The following is an 18,406-nucleotide window of genomic DNA, read 5'->3' as shown; positions in this document are numbered from 1 at the left end:
TAAAGAGAGAGAGAGCGCGCACTCTGACAACAGAAAGCGGCACTTTTTAATGCACGGTCTGATGCGCTGATTTAAATTCAAATCTAGTGTAATGTGCTGTGTTGTTATATCAGTCACACAGTAACTTAACACATATAGACATACAGAGAAAACAAAGAGAAAGCAGCCGAGTCTGCCGGCCCAATTTATGAGCGGAAAGAGCTGCCCACCGGGAATTCTCCCGATTCTCCCGATGGCCACTCCGGGCCTGCATTCTATGTACTAAAAAGAAAGACGCTTTCAGCCTTATCCAATAGGCCATGGGTTCAATCCATTCCCGACGTTCTTATTTTGCTTCCGATGTATTAAATATACAAGCAATTAGTTTATGAAACCTTGATCAAAATTAAAATACAATTAACTTTTCATCATCAACATATACAAATTAAAACAATAATATAATAGGCTAATATTTAAAGGTATAGCCTAACTATGAATCTAAATAGGTTATGTTTTGCTTGTAGCCTTCTCCACTCGTTTCAAAAATATATATATTTTTTATCAAACGCAAAGTTTTTAATTTCAAATTTAATTCCTAAATTCAGTTCATATTTCCAACAAACGAAATTCCGAGCCAAAATAACGAAGTGGTAAAAAACCCCCCTGCAAAAATGAAAAATAAAGAATTCGCAGGCGCTTTCGTCGGCATGAGTATAGGCTATAAGATGCGCAATATGTCTGGAGACATGGAGTGGACATGATTTCTATTGAGTGTTGTTTTGCAGAAATCATTTCTTGTGAATTTCGTTTTCTATAAATTGTATTTTAATTTTGATCAAGGTTTCATAAAATAATTGCCTGTAAATTTAATACATAAGCAAAATAAGAACGCCAGGAATGGATTGACATGCTTAAGGTGCCCACTGGCCTGTTTCCGCAGACTGCGGCCTTTGAGTAGCCTAATGCTGAAAGTGTCTTTGTTTTTAATACATTTCTAGAATATATGTATTACAGTAGCCTATAGCATACAATATATTACAGTAGGCCTGTTTTGATATTTTTGCACCAGGGTCCGTAATTTCTAGGTTAAAGTTATGCCACTGATGTTAACATGAGCGGTCCATGGCACCTGTTACCCGTAACGAAGTGGTAAAACTTTGAGTTACCACCATGCAATTTCAAACATTTCGCTCGTCTCTGTATGTGGCAGGCTGGCAGCAATACGTCACAATAACCTGGCATGTAACAGTCGATCATTCTTTACAGATGATGGTGTGTTTGGACAGAAGACGAGTTCTTTATTAAACTCATAGAAAACAATAGAATATAAAATGCCACAATTTATCAAGACCTTGAAGCAGATAAGAGAGAGAAACACCCAGAAACACCTCATGCCGCTCAATAAGGGGCTTTCCTTGCCATCAGTGCTTGAATAACACACGCGTGCGGTGGCTGGGATACACGTAAACCTAACAACATACGTGGCATAATATTTGGAATGATTTATCACGTGAGGAAAAAAATTGTTTTAGTTGCATAACATCAGTTAATGGAAACGCTGTCATTTCGCAATATTTTTTTTATCGACTTAGGAAATATGGCAAAAGTTTTGTGCAAATCTGTAATGGAAAAAAAGCTTCTGACAGGCGGAAAAATTTGTTAAATGAATGAATTACGATTTGTAGATCGTGCTTTTGCTTTAATACACACCTTCCGCAATCTATTTTTCAATTACTTTTAAAAAGTGGTGGGGACAATATCGAGCCTGGCAAAAAGTGGTGGGGACATGTCCCACCCGTCCCACCCGTAAATTTCGCCTATGATCGTAATATAAGAATATCCTGTACGTTTAATAAGTATAATTTGCACGGTTTGACGTGATATGATAAGCGATCGTTAGATTTCATCATTGCGATTTATTGCAATGCTTTTTTTTCCCCTTAGTTGGTCAGAACAAAGTGGATGTTAGCTACTTACTTGTTCAGATGACATTTTCCGGTGAAAATTCTTATGTTATTTAAAGGAAAAATACAAATTGCAGAATTTTTGAAGTTTTGCTGGTGCACATACGTGGCTTGTGTGTGTGAGTGTTAGCGATGCACGGTTTGCGGTTATATCCACTGATCTGGCGGGCCAAGTAATAAAAAATAACATTCAAATTAATTGCGGGTGGATGAGAGATGAATTATTGCGTTTGTTTGATAAAGACATTTTGGGAGCCCTGTGATCAAATAATTCCGGTTGCCGTTTTCCCACACGTTTTCAAAACAATTTCCCTGGTGTACTGACAGGGGAGTCAAAGCTTATTATAATATGCAAAACCTATCCAATCATAGCAGTGGCCGTTTACTTCCAAGTCTTCAATGCGGCACGCCCATAAAAACAGAGTGTTCCAGAAGCTAGGCTCAAAACCAGGGTAGAAATAGCCTATTACTATAGCCTATTAAGAAAAGAAAAAAAACCCCACCTTGACAGACAGGATCTCTGCCATCCCATCCCCCATCTCGGCACCATCTGTCTTTCATCTGTCCATCTAATATATAACTGAAAGAAATGATCATCTTATTACCAAATCATAGCACATCTATTTCTAGATACACATGGTTAAAACAGCACAAAGAAACTGACTTTAATGGTTTCACTTACCCTTTGTCACAAACCGCTGTAATTTTGTCACCAAATAAAATTCCACTTTCCACTTCATATTTCCCATTAGAAAACTCTTTAGGACTTCCACATGATTTTCCTGTAAAGTATTAAAGATATTATTGACTTAATGAGATTTGGTGGCCTTCATATACTTCTGAAAATATTGAAAAATAATCTTTAGTGATGCCTCATATATGATACAGGGAGGACAAGTGTGATGCTGTGAAGCTTCTGGCAGGAGTGACGAAACCGATATAAAGGATTCTCAAGCTATTTAAGGACTTGTTGATCTATTCTGTACATCCTTCACATATCTAATATTTAAAAAAACATTTAAATGTACTTTATTGCAATTTACAAATGTAGGGTACTCATAAAACATATTGATTGATAATACGTACTTGTGCAATCCAATTCCAGATTTGTCCACCGGGTTCCCTGACAAGTAACAGATTTAGATGCTCTTGAGTTTACTGGTTTATGCCCAATCATACACTCAAATGTTACGGTGGATCCATTTGAGAAACTTGGAGTCGAGAGATAAGAGCCGGACAAGATGGCATTCCTTGATTCAAAAGAAGGCTGTGTACACTGTGCTGTGGAGATAAACACAAAACATATCCTTTACAGTAATCTGATGCAATACAATTCTAACCATCATAATCATTATTATTTGCACTACCCCTCCTTTTACGCTTTATTTTTTGGTAACAACTAACTAGAATGTGATTATCTGTTTAAACAAAAGTAAATTAGTATGACTTGAAGATGTGCTGTTGATATTAAACTATCATTTTTTACAAGATTTAAAAATGTTGAGCCATCTAAAATACTGAAACGAACACAGATTTGAGACACAACAGTGGTGATAACTGCAACTTAATCAAGTGCTAATACAGTTATATTACTGTTACCATTGCAAAATTTATTAAAGTTACATAATTATTTGTGAAATATTGACAAAAACACATCTGCTGGTTAAAGGTGGGGTAAGTGTTATTTCAAAAATGCTTTAGAAAAGTGTCTCGGGCCGAGTACCAAAACTTTTAGCCAATCAACAGTAAGGGGCATGTCTACTAATGACAGGGAGAAGAGAGCGCTCAGGGCACGCCATTATTCAAAAGACACGACACAGGACGTACATTAGCCGAGCAACGACAGAAAGAGAGAGATGGCAGATAAAAAACAAATGTTGAAGATGTCTATGGAACGAAAGAAGGCTTACGATCAGGCAAGAAGTATCAGATTTCCAGTGCTGTAGAAGCTCAAGGAGGCAAAGGTTGCTTTATTTCTCCTTGATAGGCGAGTAGCATTAATTTTGTTTGTTTCACAGAAATTGAGCTTCAGCGTCAGTTAGGGCTGTCATTTTTGAGAAAAATCTAATTCAAACGGATATCAAATATCAAGCAATGTATTCGAATATATATTCGAATATCAACGAGCACCCCCCCCCCCCCCCCACAAAAAAAAACGCACCCGCAATAAAATCAGTCTAGCATATCACATTACAGAAACACTTACAAAAATGTTTATTGCCAGCATACAGAAGTTATTACACGACCATTAATGTACTAAGACACTGTTATTAAGAGACCAAACTCAGTAAACATAATACTAATAACGTATAGCCTACTATGTACAAAAAAAAAAAGATGATCCCAGAATATGAACGCAACGCGTTTAATTCCACTTTAAGCGTTTTTCTCCCATTGAAAACCATTTGGCTATAAGAAAACGCTTAACGTGGCTTAATGTACTAAGACAGTGTTATTAAGAGACCAAACTCAGGAAACACAACAAAAATACTGTTCGATAGAACTGCGTGTGCTTGGTTTGTTACCACAGTTATCTGCGTGCTTCCTCAGCGATGAACTTCCACATTTGCGGCTATTTTTTTCTTCAACTCCACAGGATCCATCTCGACGAGTGCAGGCATTTTGCGTGCGCGATTGTGATTTTCATGGGAGGGCGAGCGCGCTGCGCGGGCACAAATAAACTAATATGGATTTGAAATTATTTTATCATCTTGAAATACAGGTAGAAAGAGGATGCGCGTAATGGGAGCGGCGGCACTGTACATGCATATATTTTTTATATATATTCGTTTGCACGTGACTGTTTAAATCCTGTGTTAGGACCTGTGTTCTCCCTTGTGCGACCCGACCCGCACCCGTATCCGACACAGTTGGGATGTTTTTCACCCGTTTCAGCAATATTCGCGGGTACCCGCACCCGTGCAGGACTCTGCATGGCACTTTAAAAACCGGATAGTTTATTTATAGTTCGATTACGGATATTTTATGTCATGTTCGAATGCATATTCGAATATCGAATAAAAAGTGACAGCCCTAGCGTCAGTTCTGGCAGGCCAAGTGGTCAAGACGCTGCTAACGCTATTGGTAACAACATGGTCTCATCAGCTGATTTGCATCAGCTGTTTCGAGTAGTATGAAGCTGCAGACTCTGAGCCTGCTGCAGCTACAGTCCCGCACCCAGAGTCCCACATTCTCAGACCCCTCGCTTTTTCGAGACAGCGCCTCCTATCAAATTGGATCGGGTAAACATCTTTGCAATATGAAGGACTTAGGCCGAAAGGGTGTGCCGTCATGCATTATAAAATTATTTCTATCTTACCAACACACTTTGGTAGTTCAGGGCTCCATCCATTTTCTGAACACCGAATATAATCTTCTCCTTTCATTGTATAGCCATTTTCACATTTATACATTATAAAGTTTCCCAGCTCGTAGGGGGGTGATTTTCCACCGATTCTAATTGCATGTGGAATTTCAGGCTTTGGACACACATCTGAAAAAAGAAATGAAAAAAGCTTATGTAAATGAATTGTATTAATCATTAAATTCATCAAAAGAAAAAAAAAAAAGTCAATTTCTTGACTGCCATTTTAACCGTAACTTACCCAAACATTTTGGCGGTTCTGGTTTAAAAGTCCCATCCTCAGAACAATGAAGTTCTGGCTTTCCAATAAGACTAAACCCCTTGTTACATCTGTAGGACACACCCATAGAATAATCATAACTGTCCGAAGGCTCTGCTTCAAGCTGTCCATTTTCTATGGTTGGAGGTGCCTCACATTTCACCACTAAAGAGAAAAAAATCCTGGTGAATAAATACTTATTTTCAGATGCATCTCAAAGTGAAGAGCACATAATTGTTTATACTTATCATGAATGGTTCTGAATAAATGTGTGCTCTACAATGTCATATTTCATTCAAATTTAAATGGGTCATGAATTGAGAAATCAACTTTTCCTTGAGCTTTTGATATATAAAAGGTCATCGTAATATAAGAATATCCTGTACGTTTCGGAGCTTTTATTGACTGCTGGCTCATCAAATCCAATCTGTGAATTTGCTTCCCTGTGACGTCAGAGAGCAGCGAAATGCTGCCTCAACAGAAGAAGACCAACACCTAATTCTGTAGCCCTACCCACCGATTCGCGCATGACATGTAATAGCTAAATAACATAGGCCTAAACCGGATCGAACTTCCGAGCAATAAAAATGCCATTAAAGATGACAAAATTGTGGTTGTGGAAGAACAGTCATTGCATAAGCTTCCTTCAGATTACAATCAGTGGCGTAGGCAGAAAGTTGATGAAGGGTGGGCCTCCAATAGTGTGGGTGGGCCGGAATAATTCGCATTACCCCTTAATTTGAAAGAAAAATCCCCAAATCCGACTGAAACATAGCAAAATAGCTAAAAATGTATTCTGCATATGTTGGACCTTTTATTGTCTATTGTCTTTTAATATAGTCAACTTCTACATGTTAATGCCTTCTCAAGCCCCCGTACGAGCTGTGTTTGTGATGTTTGAGCGTGACGCGCGGAAGGACCGTTTGTAAGGTTGCTTTAAAATTCCGCTAGTGCTACTAGTGTCGCAGAAACTAAATACTGTAAGCACTAAGCTCCATGCAATCAATCAAGTGTGTGCGGCTGCAACGTGAAAAAAATTAAAACCAAAACAAAGCAGGAGAGAGATCCAACCTGAGTCCTGATAACTATATCACGAAGAGAAATCACAATGTCCTGTATCGACAACCTGCCATTAATAAACGTGCTCACAAATATTACATGCCACGGCGGGCCAAACTAAAAACCTACCCATAGCTTACCTTGTATGGCTGATGTCTGTTCTAAACAAGTCAGAGTTGGCTGGGTTTTGAATTGAAGTAATATCACTTATCAGTTAGTTCACTTTCAAACGACAAAAGTGTTATGGTGTCCTGTCATCTTTGTCAAGACGTTTTTCTTTCTTAAATGTGTCGTAAATGGCAGTTTAGCCATTTTTTAATAACAAAAAAAGGTGCTGCTAGTTGGAATCGAATCCTAATATTGCCGCGAAGAAGAACATAACATTACTACTGGCGTGACTTATCTGAAGAGACATATTAGAATATTTTTATTAATATTAGAATAGAGTTCTAATGCATGACAAAATAAATCAGATTTAAATATTGAAGAATTGTTCAACGTTAGAAAACAGTATTATAAAAAAAAAAATTTCCCTAGATCTGACAGGATGGGCAAGGTGTCAATGTGGGTGGGCCCAGGCCCACCCGTAGCTACGCTACTGATTCCAATATTAGGAATGTGGTTGAACTTTATTTTTTAATGAAGTTCCGGCTCACGTGGGTAAGATATTTGTTCACTTCATTTCACTGTGGATTCGTTTGTGAACAAGAGACTGGATTTGCAGACAGAATGAGATAAAAAAAAATTAATTTTTTTTTTTTAAATGTGATAGTATTGCATTGTTACAGATTGTTTGATATCTATGTGTATAACTAAACATAATTTACAATAACTTACCACGCTGTCACAGACTGGAGTATCCTTTGTATTTGAGGTGTTGTTGGTTGGGTTCTGGGTCGAACATATGGGCCAGGGCTTGCAAAATCACTAGCCTAATGTCCCGGGGCTTATGTGTTTTTTTCTAGCCGGGCTACCAAAATGTATCACTATCTTAAAGCTGCAGTACGTAACTTTTTTGGGTTAAAAATTATCCAAAATAAATTGAGCATGTACATAACCAGCCAGTGTTCAAAACTATCTGCTTACCTTAGCTCGATTTACAACGGTAAGCTTGTAATGTTTTTAATTCCAGTGGTACTGGGGGATTTCCGCGGGAAATTCAAGCATGACTTTGCGTCATTACGTCACATCTGTACATATAAAGAAGGTCTCCCGGCTAGTAGTGAGGATGTTGGAGGTGGAGATTTATAGCCTTTTCTCACAGCACTTGATATAATTAAACTTATCAATTTGATGGCGGATCCAGAAAGGTTAAAACGACAATCACCAGTGACAACTGGAGATTCACCTGTTGTAAAATGCAAAAGACATCAGACTTCAGAGTGGCTACAGAAAAAAAGAGACTGCAACCGGGCCCATGCGAAAACAAGGATAAAAAGGGCTTTTGAAAGGTGGCATGAACTCCGCGTTTTGAAGGGGTTCAAAACGGACGCAGAGACGGCTTTTTTTCTGCTGGACAGGTAACGTTAAGACATTTTAATGGTTAAATTATGTAACAGTAGCACACTTGTTCGCTTAACTCATTCAGTTACTGAGTTTTCTCGCTTTGCTATGTGCATTATGGTTAATATCAATTATTTTGTGCTAGCTATGAGAGGGAGCAATGCACCTCAATTCCACTTTAATTTGTTGGTATATGACGATTAGAAATTAGACTGCACAGAAATGTAAACTAAACTACAGGTAGCCCTAATACACATTAAATGTAGTCACGCAATGCTGATGTTGTTAAAATTAACAATTTAAAAAAATATATATAATTTGCACGGTTTGACGTGATATGATAAGCGATCGTTAGATTTCATCATTGCGATTTATTGCAATGCTTTTTTTTCCCCTTAGTTGGTCAGAACAAAGTGGATGTTAGCTACTTACTTGTTCAGATGACATTTTCCGGTGAAAATTCTTACTTTCAAAAAGTAGAATCTGTGATTCCGAATGACAGTATCCACACCGGCGCGCTGACTGACAGCCGCACATTCTCCTCAAAACATTGGATTAATCCGCGCTGTGCCGTACCGAGCCGAGGCACAATTCACATAAAGTTGATAATTCCGTGAATAACTGCAATTGCAGATTTCAAACAGAGATGGCGACAAAGAGGAAAAACTACGGACAGCAACATTAAATAGTGAAATAAAATTCCTTTCTTGATGTGCGTTGTTCACTCTCTTGACTTGTCATTTGAAGGAAAAATACAAATTGCAGAATTTTTGAACATGCTGATTTGTCTGCAGTGAAGTTTTGCTGGTGCACATACGTGGCTTGTGTGTGTGTTAGCGATTCACGGTTTGTGGTTATATCCACTGATCTGGCGGGCCAAGTAATAAAAAATAACATTCAAATTAATTGCGGGTGGATGAGAGATTAATTATTGCGATTGTTTGATAAAGACATTTTGGGAGCCCTGTGATCAAATAATTCCGGTTGCCGTTTTCCCACACGTTTTCAAAACAATTTCCCTGGTGTACTGACAGGGGAGTCAAAGCTTATTATAATATGCAAAACCTATCCAATCATAGCAGTGGCCGTTTACTTCCAAGTCTTCAATGCGGCACGCCCATAAAAACAGAGTGTTCCAGAAGCTAGGCTCAAAACCAGGGTAGAAATAGCCTATTACTATAGCCTATTAAGAAAAGAAAAAAAACCCACCTTGACAGACAGGATCTCTGCCATCCCATCCCCCATCTCGGCACCATCTGTCTTTCATCTGTCCATCTAATATATAACTGAAAGAAATGATCATCTTATTACCAAATCATAGCACATCTACTTCTAGATACACATGGTTAAAACAGCACAAAGAAACTGACTTTAATGGTTTCACTTACCCTTTGTCACAAACCGCTGTAATTTTGTCACCAAATAAAATTCCACTTTCCACTTCATATTTCCCATTATAAAACTCTTTAGGACTTCCACATGATTTTCCTGTAAAGTATTAAAGATATTATTGACTTAATGAGATTTGGTGGCCTTCAAATACTTCTGAAAATATTGAAAAATAATCTTTAGTGATGCCTCATATATGATACAGGGAGGACAAGTGTGATGCTGTGAAGCTTCTGGCAGGAGTGACGAAACCGATATAAAGGATTCTCAAGCTATTTAAGGACTTGTTGATCTATTCTGTACATCCTTCATATATCTAATATTTAAAAAAACATTTAAATGTACTTTATTGCAATTTACAAATGTAGGGTACTCATAAAACATATTGATTGATAATACGTACTTGTGCAATCCAATTCCAGATTTGTCCACTGGGCTCCATGACAAGTAACAGATTTAGATGCTCTTGAGTTTACTGGTTTATGCCCAATCATACACTCAAATGTTACGGTGGATCCATTTGAGAAACTTTGAGTCGAGAGATGAGAGCCGGACAAGATGGCATTCCTTGATTCAAAAGAAGGCTGTGTACACTGTGCTGTGGAGATAAACACAAAACATATCCTTTACAGTAATCTGATGCAATACTATTCTAACCATCATAATCATTATTATTTGCACTACCCCTTCTTTTACGCTTTATTTTTTGGTAACAACTGACTAGAATATGATTATCTGTTTAAACAAAAGTAAATTAGTATGACTTGAAGATGTGCTGTTGATATTAAACTATCATTTTTTACAAGATTTAAAAATGTTGAGCCATCTAAAATACTGAAACGAACACAGATTTGAGACACAACAGTGGTGATAACTGCAACTTAATCAAGTGCTAATACAGTTATATTACTGTTACCATTGCAAAATTTATTAAAGTTACATAATTATTTGTGAAATATTGACAAAAACATATCTGCTGGTTAAAGGTGGGGTAAGTGTTATTTCAAAAATGCTTTAGAAAAGTGTCTCGGGCCGAGTACCAAAACTTTTAGCCAATCAACAGTAAGGGGCGTGTCTACTAATGACAGGGAGAAGAGAGCGCTCAGGGCACGCCATTATTCAAAAGACACGACACAGGACGTACATTAGCCGAGCAACGACAGAAAGAGAGAGATGGCAGATAAAAAACAAATGTTGAAGATGTCTATGGAACGAAAGAAGGCTTACGATCAGGCAAGAAGTATCAGATTTCCAGTGCTGTAGAAGCTCAAGAAGCTCAGTTGCTTTATTTCTCTTTACAGCAAGATGATGTTTAGGTGATCGTTAAATAAACTACAGAATTGTTTATTATTGGTGTTTTGTCTATTCTTATTTGAGTTTAGCTTTGCATTGCATTCAAAATATCAAAAAACAGGTTTTGTAATGTTAGCATGGTATGTTAATTAGACCATTAGCATAGGTTGAACTGAAAGAAACATTGGAATTTGAATTTAAAAAACATTGAGGCAATATAATATCACACAATATTAATATTAATAATAAGATAGTTCAATCTGTAATTGTATCTCTTCCATCAGTAATTTTCTTTCAATTAGGCTACCACCCACACTCAAAAAATAACAACTGGGTAATTTGTTAGTCAGAGAACACAATGGGCCCTATTTTAACGATCTGAAACGCAAGTGTCAAAGCGTGAAGCGCAAGTAACTTTGTGGGCGGGTCTCGGCGCTGTTGCTATTTTCCCAGCGGGATAAATGGCTCTTGCGCCCGGCGCAAATCTAAAATGGGTTGGTCTGAAGTAGCTTCATTATTCATAGGTGTGGTTTGGGCGTAACGTGAATAAACCAATCCGAGCGTCATCCAACATTCCCTTTAAAAGCAGGTGCGCAAGTTCCATTATGGATTGCTATTATTATGGCGTATTTACCAGGCGCACGCCAGGAGCGGTTCACAGCCGAGGAGACTGATGTTCTTGTAAGAGCAGTGAAAGACAGAGAAGTGAAGTTGTAATGTTGTACATTATGGTAAAGGTGATTTCACAGTCTTTTTTTTTTCAGTCTTTCAGTTTTTTTAGTTTTTTCAGTCGATTTTTTTTCCTGGTTCTTGACGGACAAACCAATTTGTCAGATGTCCTTATATACATATATGTCTTGCCACTATTGGGCAAACAGGTCTTATCCTTAATTATTAGAATTAGCCTGAATCATTTGTAAGCTAGATTTATGCCTATTTTTTCACATCTTCGTGGCACACCACAATGATTTCCGTCATCTCATGTGTTAATATTTTTTTAGTGTAACAATTTATGATTTGCAAAAATAACTGTTGCATCTGTGTAGATTACATGAGCAAAGTGTATGCGCGTTGTGCACGCAATACATTATGGTCAAGCATGCGCCCTTAAAATAGCATAATGAACAACGCGCAACGCGCCACTGACTTTAGACTAGGTTTTTTCTGGTCAGTGGCGCAATTGTTTAATGGAACAGCAAAATAGCACCAGGGATTGTTTGCGCCGGAACACACCTCCTTTTTTGCGCTGAACCGCCCAGGGAGCGCAAGTTCATTCACTAGTTTAGCGACGTGCTTCTGTGGAGGGAAAAGCGCGCTTTGCGCGGGTGCAAAATAGGAATGACACATGCGTCGGTGTACAAAGTCAATTGCGCTGGGTGCAAGATAGGGCCCAATGTGTTTTTTGGCACATGTACTGAGCAGGGAACGCAAATATGTTATTTTGTTATTATTTTGTGTGAATTTATTTGGAAAACTTTAAAAGAAGCGAGACCGTAATATTGCATCCGGAGTCAGAGAATGCGGGACTCTGTGTGCGGGTGTTATACGATCTTTCGAACCGCAGGAGGCGCTGTCTCGAAAAACGAGGGGTCTGAGAATGTGGGACTCTGGGTGCGGGACTGTAGCTGCAGCAGGCTCCGAGTCTGCAGCTTCATAATGTTGGCTGTTTCAACTCCCCTTGCTGCTAATGGCTACGCTAAAAACAGGGCACCTATTTACAGGGAGTGCAGAATTATTAGGCACGTTGATTTTCTGATCATATTTTTTTTCCAGGCACATTTGACCAATTCCAAACCACAGTAATCCTAATAACTACCATTGATTTAGTATTTAATAATGTATAAGTGATATATAATTGTTCATGAAGGCTGGAAATGAAAATCACCTTATATTCAGGTGTGCAGAATTATTAGGCATGTTTTCTTTTACAGATAAATTGAGCCAAAAAAGAGATTTAACTCAGACTGAAAAGTCAAAAAGTATTAAATGCCCATGAGAAGGATGCAATACTAATGCAATACTAGACATTGCAGTTAAGGCGTGACCATTGGACAGTGAAATGCTCGTTGGGTCAGCAGGATCTGACAAAAACAGGTGGTGAAGAAAAGACACCTGTTAACTGCAAAAGAATTAAGAATTAAGGTGAAGAATTAAGGCTGAAACCATCAGGAACCCTTTAGTCTCCAGTGCCACCATTTTCCAGAGCTGCAACCTACCTGGAGTCTCCAGAAGTGCAAGGTGTCAGGATCTCAGAGACTTCAGTTAGGTAAAGAATCCTAAAAAATGACCCCCACTAAATAAGAATCATAAGCTGAAGTGTTGTAAAATACATGAAGAAGGTTTTTTTTATAGGCTTTATAGGTTTTATAGGTTGAGAATGACTCTTGAAGGACCAGCACCACATCCTCTAGTACCACTGTTTGAAGAATTCATCTTCCAGAATCTGGCAGTATGTTTTGGGAGTTCATTTTTAGTCCATCTCTGCAAAACGGACTTCAGGATGGACTAATAATTCTGCACTCCCTGTAAAGCAGATTCAGTTCGCTCTTACTACTTGCTGCTCGCTGCTTTGCAACCCGCCACCTCCCCACCTCCTCCTGTCGTGTATAACGTGGCATTTGCTTTATGTCATCGTTGCTGCTCTGTTCATAGGGGGAATAGTTAAGCTCTCCCAGTCCTAAACTGTGTGAGCATTCCCTAATGCTGCTACTGCTGCCTCTGACTCTCTGCTATTTCATGGTGCTCATGAAAGGTCAGAGGACTCCCTGAACACAGCCATACCGCCAAAAAACAAAATATTATTCAGATTCATCAACTGATTGCAATTTATTCAATAAAAATTTCTAAATAATTTGTATTGTCATGTGTGTTCTTGACTTAGTGGACCTCACCTGACAGAACTAATATATGCTGGCTTTTGCTTGAATATGCTCATGTGTCATGTTTGCTTGCTTGGCCATTTGCGGTCGTATTGTCGTTCACTTCAGTGATGATAAAGACCCATTCATTTCCACACCTTATAAGCCTGGAGTGTCTAAACCTTCTCACTGTCTGTTCCCAAAGTGTTTCCGAAAAGAAAGATAATATGCTCCTAATATACGTTTGTTTCCTTTGGTTCCTCTTTTTGTGATCAATATAACCCTGCAATCTATTGATGACATCATACCCATAGATTCCGCCATAGTCGTTGCCTGGGTTACATATGCCTTGGGGCGGAGCTATCAAAATAGGGGCGTGTTTGTTTTGGTGATTTGAAATCAACATCAGTTACCAGAAAGCACTTGCCCCACCTTTAAGGTCATGATTAAATCAGTCCTGACAGCATTAAGGGTACGAAATAAGAGATGTCATATATGGCATTCTAACGGCTTGATGCCATTGGGTCGTTGAACCTGATGACTTTGGTGCAGGCCAATATAAATTGTAAAATAATTTTGGATTCATGCATCCATTTCATGACCAAAAGCAAATGGAAGTCATGCGCATTTGCAGTGTTTACAGTGAAGATTTCAGTTAATTTTGTGTACAGTAGCAGCATGCTATGACCATCAAGCTCTAGGCTTAAACTTTTCTGTTTGCAAAGCATTATTAATTGCTAGTATCAACATTATGCTACCAGATTACACATGCATGTACTGTTTGTTGAGTGATTTAACTTACATTGTGCCTATTTTTATTACTATATTACAGTTTTACACAATTCTCAGAATGGAAATGTTATCCACCTTTTTTGAAAAAACTTACTGCATTTTAAAATATGGATGGCACTTCTGGTTTAGAGTCATGCCACACAAAAGGACAGAAACTAATCATTTCAAATAATAAGGTTGCACTACTAATAATTCTTATCTGTCAAACTGACTGAATAAGCTGAACATTTTACATCATGCACTATTTTTATCCAATATGACATTGGCATCACAAGAATAGAGCTCTTTACTCCGGCACTGTAACAATATAAAAAAAAACAAAAGACACAGTGCTCTTGTGGTCTGCTCTCCAGATTAAATAATTAATATCCCATGGACAATTCACTGGAATGCACCAAGAATCTTTCGTTTTTCTCCCCATTCATGCCTGTTTCCTTTTTCACTTCTAATCCCTAACAGCAGTGTTCCCTTTCAGTCGGTCACATTCGAGGACGTCACCAACGAATTGGGATCACTTCAGGGAGCCCCTATCAGCTTCGAGATATAGAGAACAGGCCAATGGGCCATTGGCGTGCGAGATTTGCATCTCGCGCTCCGCCCCGCACCGCGGGTATAAACAGGAAGCGAGAGCAGCGCACTATTGTCATTCACTGAGGAGCCGAACGACGTTGATGAAGCAAGACTGCTTTTCTAAAAGAGAGCCTATCTACAAGAGAGATACCCCAGAGAATGAGAGGGAGACTTTGTGTTGGCGAAAAGGCACAATCAGCGCGACCGCATGCTCACCGCTGCATCAGCTTAACAAACTGCTGTTCTCACAGCAACTGTCGGTTCGGTGAGGCACCTCAGATGCGTGGTCGAGACTATGAAACCTCAAACGGGGTTGAGTCCCTTCGCGAGTACATCTCCGTGGGCCCCCACTCCTCTATCGCATCGCAAGCATGTTGAGACTGTGTTTGTGGGTGGTTTATGTTCTCTCACGAGAGCATAACCACGTCGGTGTATTGTTCGTCTTGCCTTTTCATAAGGGCTTGAGTGTTCAGCGCGCCGTGTGTCGTCTCACGGCCACACTCACTATCTCACATGCCTGCTGGTAGCTTACAGATGGGATTGCTGTTTTTTAAAAAAAAAGGGGACCAAGCGTTTAATTTGGGGCTCTAGCAGAGGACAGATGTCAATTGCTGCATCGGAGAGAGGGCTGTCATGTGTTGAAAATGAAGATGATGCTGAGATTCCCACTATAATAGTGGGCACTCATGCTGAATCAGATTCATAGTGGCTGAGGCGTAGTGCAACGTGTAAATCGCCTTGCCCGCCCCTTGCCTTTTCCCGGATGTGCATTGGAAGGCTTTGGCATTGTGGAACTATTTGGTGCCAAAATATGGAACACCAATAGGACCATAATTTGTATGAAGTTTTCCTCTCTCTCACTACCCTCATCGGTGGGGTGGCAGTGCCACTGGCAGGCCACCTCCGCCCTGCTTAGTGCACGAGGGTAGTTCTGAGCCGAGGTTGAGCTGCCCATAACGCTGGCCGTTGGCCAGACGATGTCCACCCTGGTTCAGAAACACCATTGACCCGGATTTGGTCAGGAGCTGCTCTTCCCCCGGAGGAGGGCCGGGTGGAAAACCATTAGTAATTCTGTTCTGCCACTGGTATTAAAAACAGCCAGTGGTACCCAAATTCTCAAGAGCAGTTCCAATACCTATGGGTCTCGGGAGTTCAGGAATGGCAGCTTGTGACGCTACAAAGCCTCGCCGCTCTCATTCCCCTCCCCACAAGAGGGCGAGAATGGCAGTGTGTGACGCTACAAAGCCTCACCACTCTCATTCCCCTCTTCTCAGCGGTGCGTGGACGACAGTGCGCGACGCTATGCCTCGCCGCTCTTGTTCCCCGCTGAGGAAGGAGGTGAGGCAGACCGTGTGCTACGCCACAAAGCCTTGCCACGCTCAGCCCCTCCTTCAATTGACCTATCGGTAAGCCCCCTTAGTTACTGTTGCTAACTCGGACAAACAAACAGAGTTGCTAACAGTCTTACAATGTACAGCTGTCAGTGTGAAAACCTTATCCCAAGGACACAGAATGTAGCGTATATCCCATCTGAATGATGGCCAAACTTTACTGATAGTTTATGAAGTTTATTACATCGTTTTTCACTAAAAAATAATCGTAAGAGCTGAACAAACAAACAAAGCAGAAGAAGTGCGCATTAACGTCTGATTCACAAACTCTCTCTCTCTAGCCCTCTCTCCGTGGCATTACCATTAACATACACAGCAATTTACAAAAAAACACTCACAGTAAACAAACATATACAGAGACCTTATGCTTTTCGGAGGTGCAGTTAATAACTGGTGAACTTTGTATCTGCAAAACAAATTGCCGTTCAGAAACGCATCTTCTGGTGCATCCGGCCCCAAGATTGGTTAGCAGCGATCAACCTGAAGGACGCGTACTTTCATGTCTCGATTTTCCCTCGACGCAGACCATTCCTTCGTGTTGTGTTCGACGGACAGGCATATCAGTACAGAGTCTAACCCTTCGGGCTGTCCCTGTCGCCCTGTGTCTACACGAAAGTCACGGAGGCGGCCATTGCTCCCATGAGAAAGTATGGGGCACCTCAGCCTGTTGGGGTTTCAGGTAAATGGAGAAAAGAGCAAACTCTGCCCCACGCAGAGGATCTCTTTTCTCTGTACGGAGCTGGACTTGTTCGGTCTGACAGCGCACCTCACCTGGGGCAAAAGGCATCCGCAGCCGCAGTAACGCTGCCGGGATTGCTTCATATGAGACCGCTTTAATGCTCGCTACACAACCGAGTCCCGAGATGGGAGTGGCACAGCGGATCCCTCCGTGTCCAAGTGACACCGAGATGCCGCCAAACCTTTAACCCGTGGTCGGACCCTTCATTTCTACGGGCAGGAGTGCCTCTAGAACAAGGGTCCAGGCATGCTGTTGTCTCCGCGGATGCCTCATCCACCAGCTGGGGTGCTCCCTGTGGTGAGCCTGTGTCTTTCCCACGGCAGAGCTCCCTTAAAGTTTATGTTGCCGCTATCGCCGCTAATCATGACATGGTAGATGTTTTTACTTGACTGCATTGGCCTCTATCAAGAGGGTAGGGGACCTGCAGGCATTTTCGGTCGATGAATTGTGCCTGGAATTCGGGCCTGGTAACTCTCATATAATCCTGAGACCCCGGCCTGGATATGTGCCCAAGGTTCCCACCACTCCCTTCCGGGACCAGGTGGTGAGCCTGCAAGCGCTGCCTTTTAAAAAAAAAAGCGCTAGCTTTTCTCTGCCCCGTCTGCGCCCCGCAGACTTACGTGGACAGAACGCAAAGCTTCGGGACCTCAGAGCAGCTCTTCGTCTGTTACGGAGGCCAGCAGAAGGGAAAGGCTGTCTCCAAGCAGAGGATGGCCCACTGGATAGTGGATGCCATCGTCTTGGCGTGTGATGTGCCCTGCCCGCTTGGGTTAAGACCACCAGGGGTGTAGCTTCTTCCTGGGCGCTGGCTCGTGGCGCCTCGCTGACAGGTATTAGTAGAGCTGCGGGCTGGGCGACACCTAACATGTTCGCAAGATTTTATAGCCTCCGTGTAGAGCTGGTATCCTCCGGTGTTTACTTCTCATAGTCAGTAACACCGAAGTACCCGTTCTAAGTGTCGGCTTGCTGCACCTTTCCCTACCACTTGGAATGGATACGTGCGCTTATTGCTCCAGTCGAGTTTCCCAGAAAGGCGAACCCTGTCGAGTCCTCCGCAACCCGCGGCAGTCGGACGTGGCAGAGCGTCCGACGCCAGGTCTAACATTCGTATGCATTGGTGGAACTTGTGTTAGGCTGGGTTCCATATGTTGTGACCCCCACGGCGGTCCCATATGTGTATTCTTCCACGGTACGGCTCCCTGCGGCAAGCCCGTGTCTTTCCCTCGGCAGAGCTTCCTCTGCTGTC

General features: G+C 40.9%; 1 protein-coding gene across 2 annotated transcripts in view; it reads right to left on the bottom strand.

Annotated features, from left to right (window-relative positions):
• LOC307118052 (C4b-binding protein alpha chain-like) overlaps positions 1 to 18,406 on the bottom strand; it is an 82,534-nt gene that overhangs the window by 43,838 nt on the left and 20,290 nt on the right. For both annotated transcript variants that reach the window (XR_013815494.1, XM_079803394.1), the window contains exons 3-10: positions 9,921 to 10,115; positions 9,517 to 9,616; positions 9,338 to 9,414; positions 5,549 to 5,731; positions 5,263 to 5,436; positions 3,030 to 3,224; positions 2,626 to 2,725; positions 2,447 to 2,523 (exon numbers count right to left, since the gene is read on the bottom strand). Coding sequence is in view for 1 of the 2 variants with exons in the window: in XM_079803394.1 (XP_079659520.1) it covers positions 2,447 to 2,523; positions 2,626 to 2,725; positions 3,030 to 3,224; positions 5,263 to 5,436; positions 5,549 to 5,731; positions 9,338 to 9,414; positions 9,517 to 9,616; positions 9,921 to 10,115 (1,101 nt within the window). In the remaining variant the exon portion in view is untranslated. The remainder of the gene's footprint in view (positions 1 to 2,446; positions 2,524 to 2,625; positions 2,726 to 3,029; positions 3,225 to 5,262; positions 5,437 to 5,548; positions 5,732 to 9,337; positions 9,415 to 9,516; positions 9,617 to 9,920; positions 10,116 to 18,406) is intronic.

This window comes from Gobio gobio (assembly GCF_949357685.1).
Source record: "Gobio gobio genome assembly, chromosome: 21".
Lineage (NCBI taxonomy): Eukaryota > Metazoa > Chordata > Actinopteri > Cypriniformes > Gobionidae > Gobio > Gobio gobio.
Note: the sequence above shows the minus strand (reverse complement) of the source record. Positions and strands in the feature narration are given on the sequence as shown.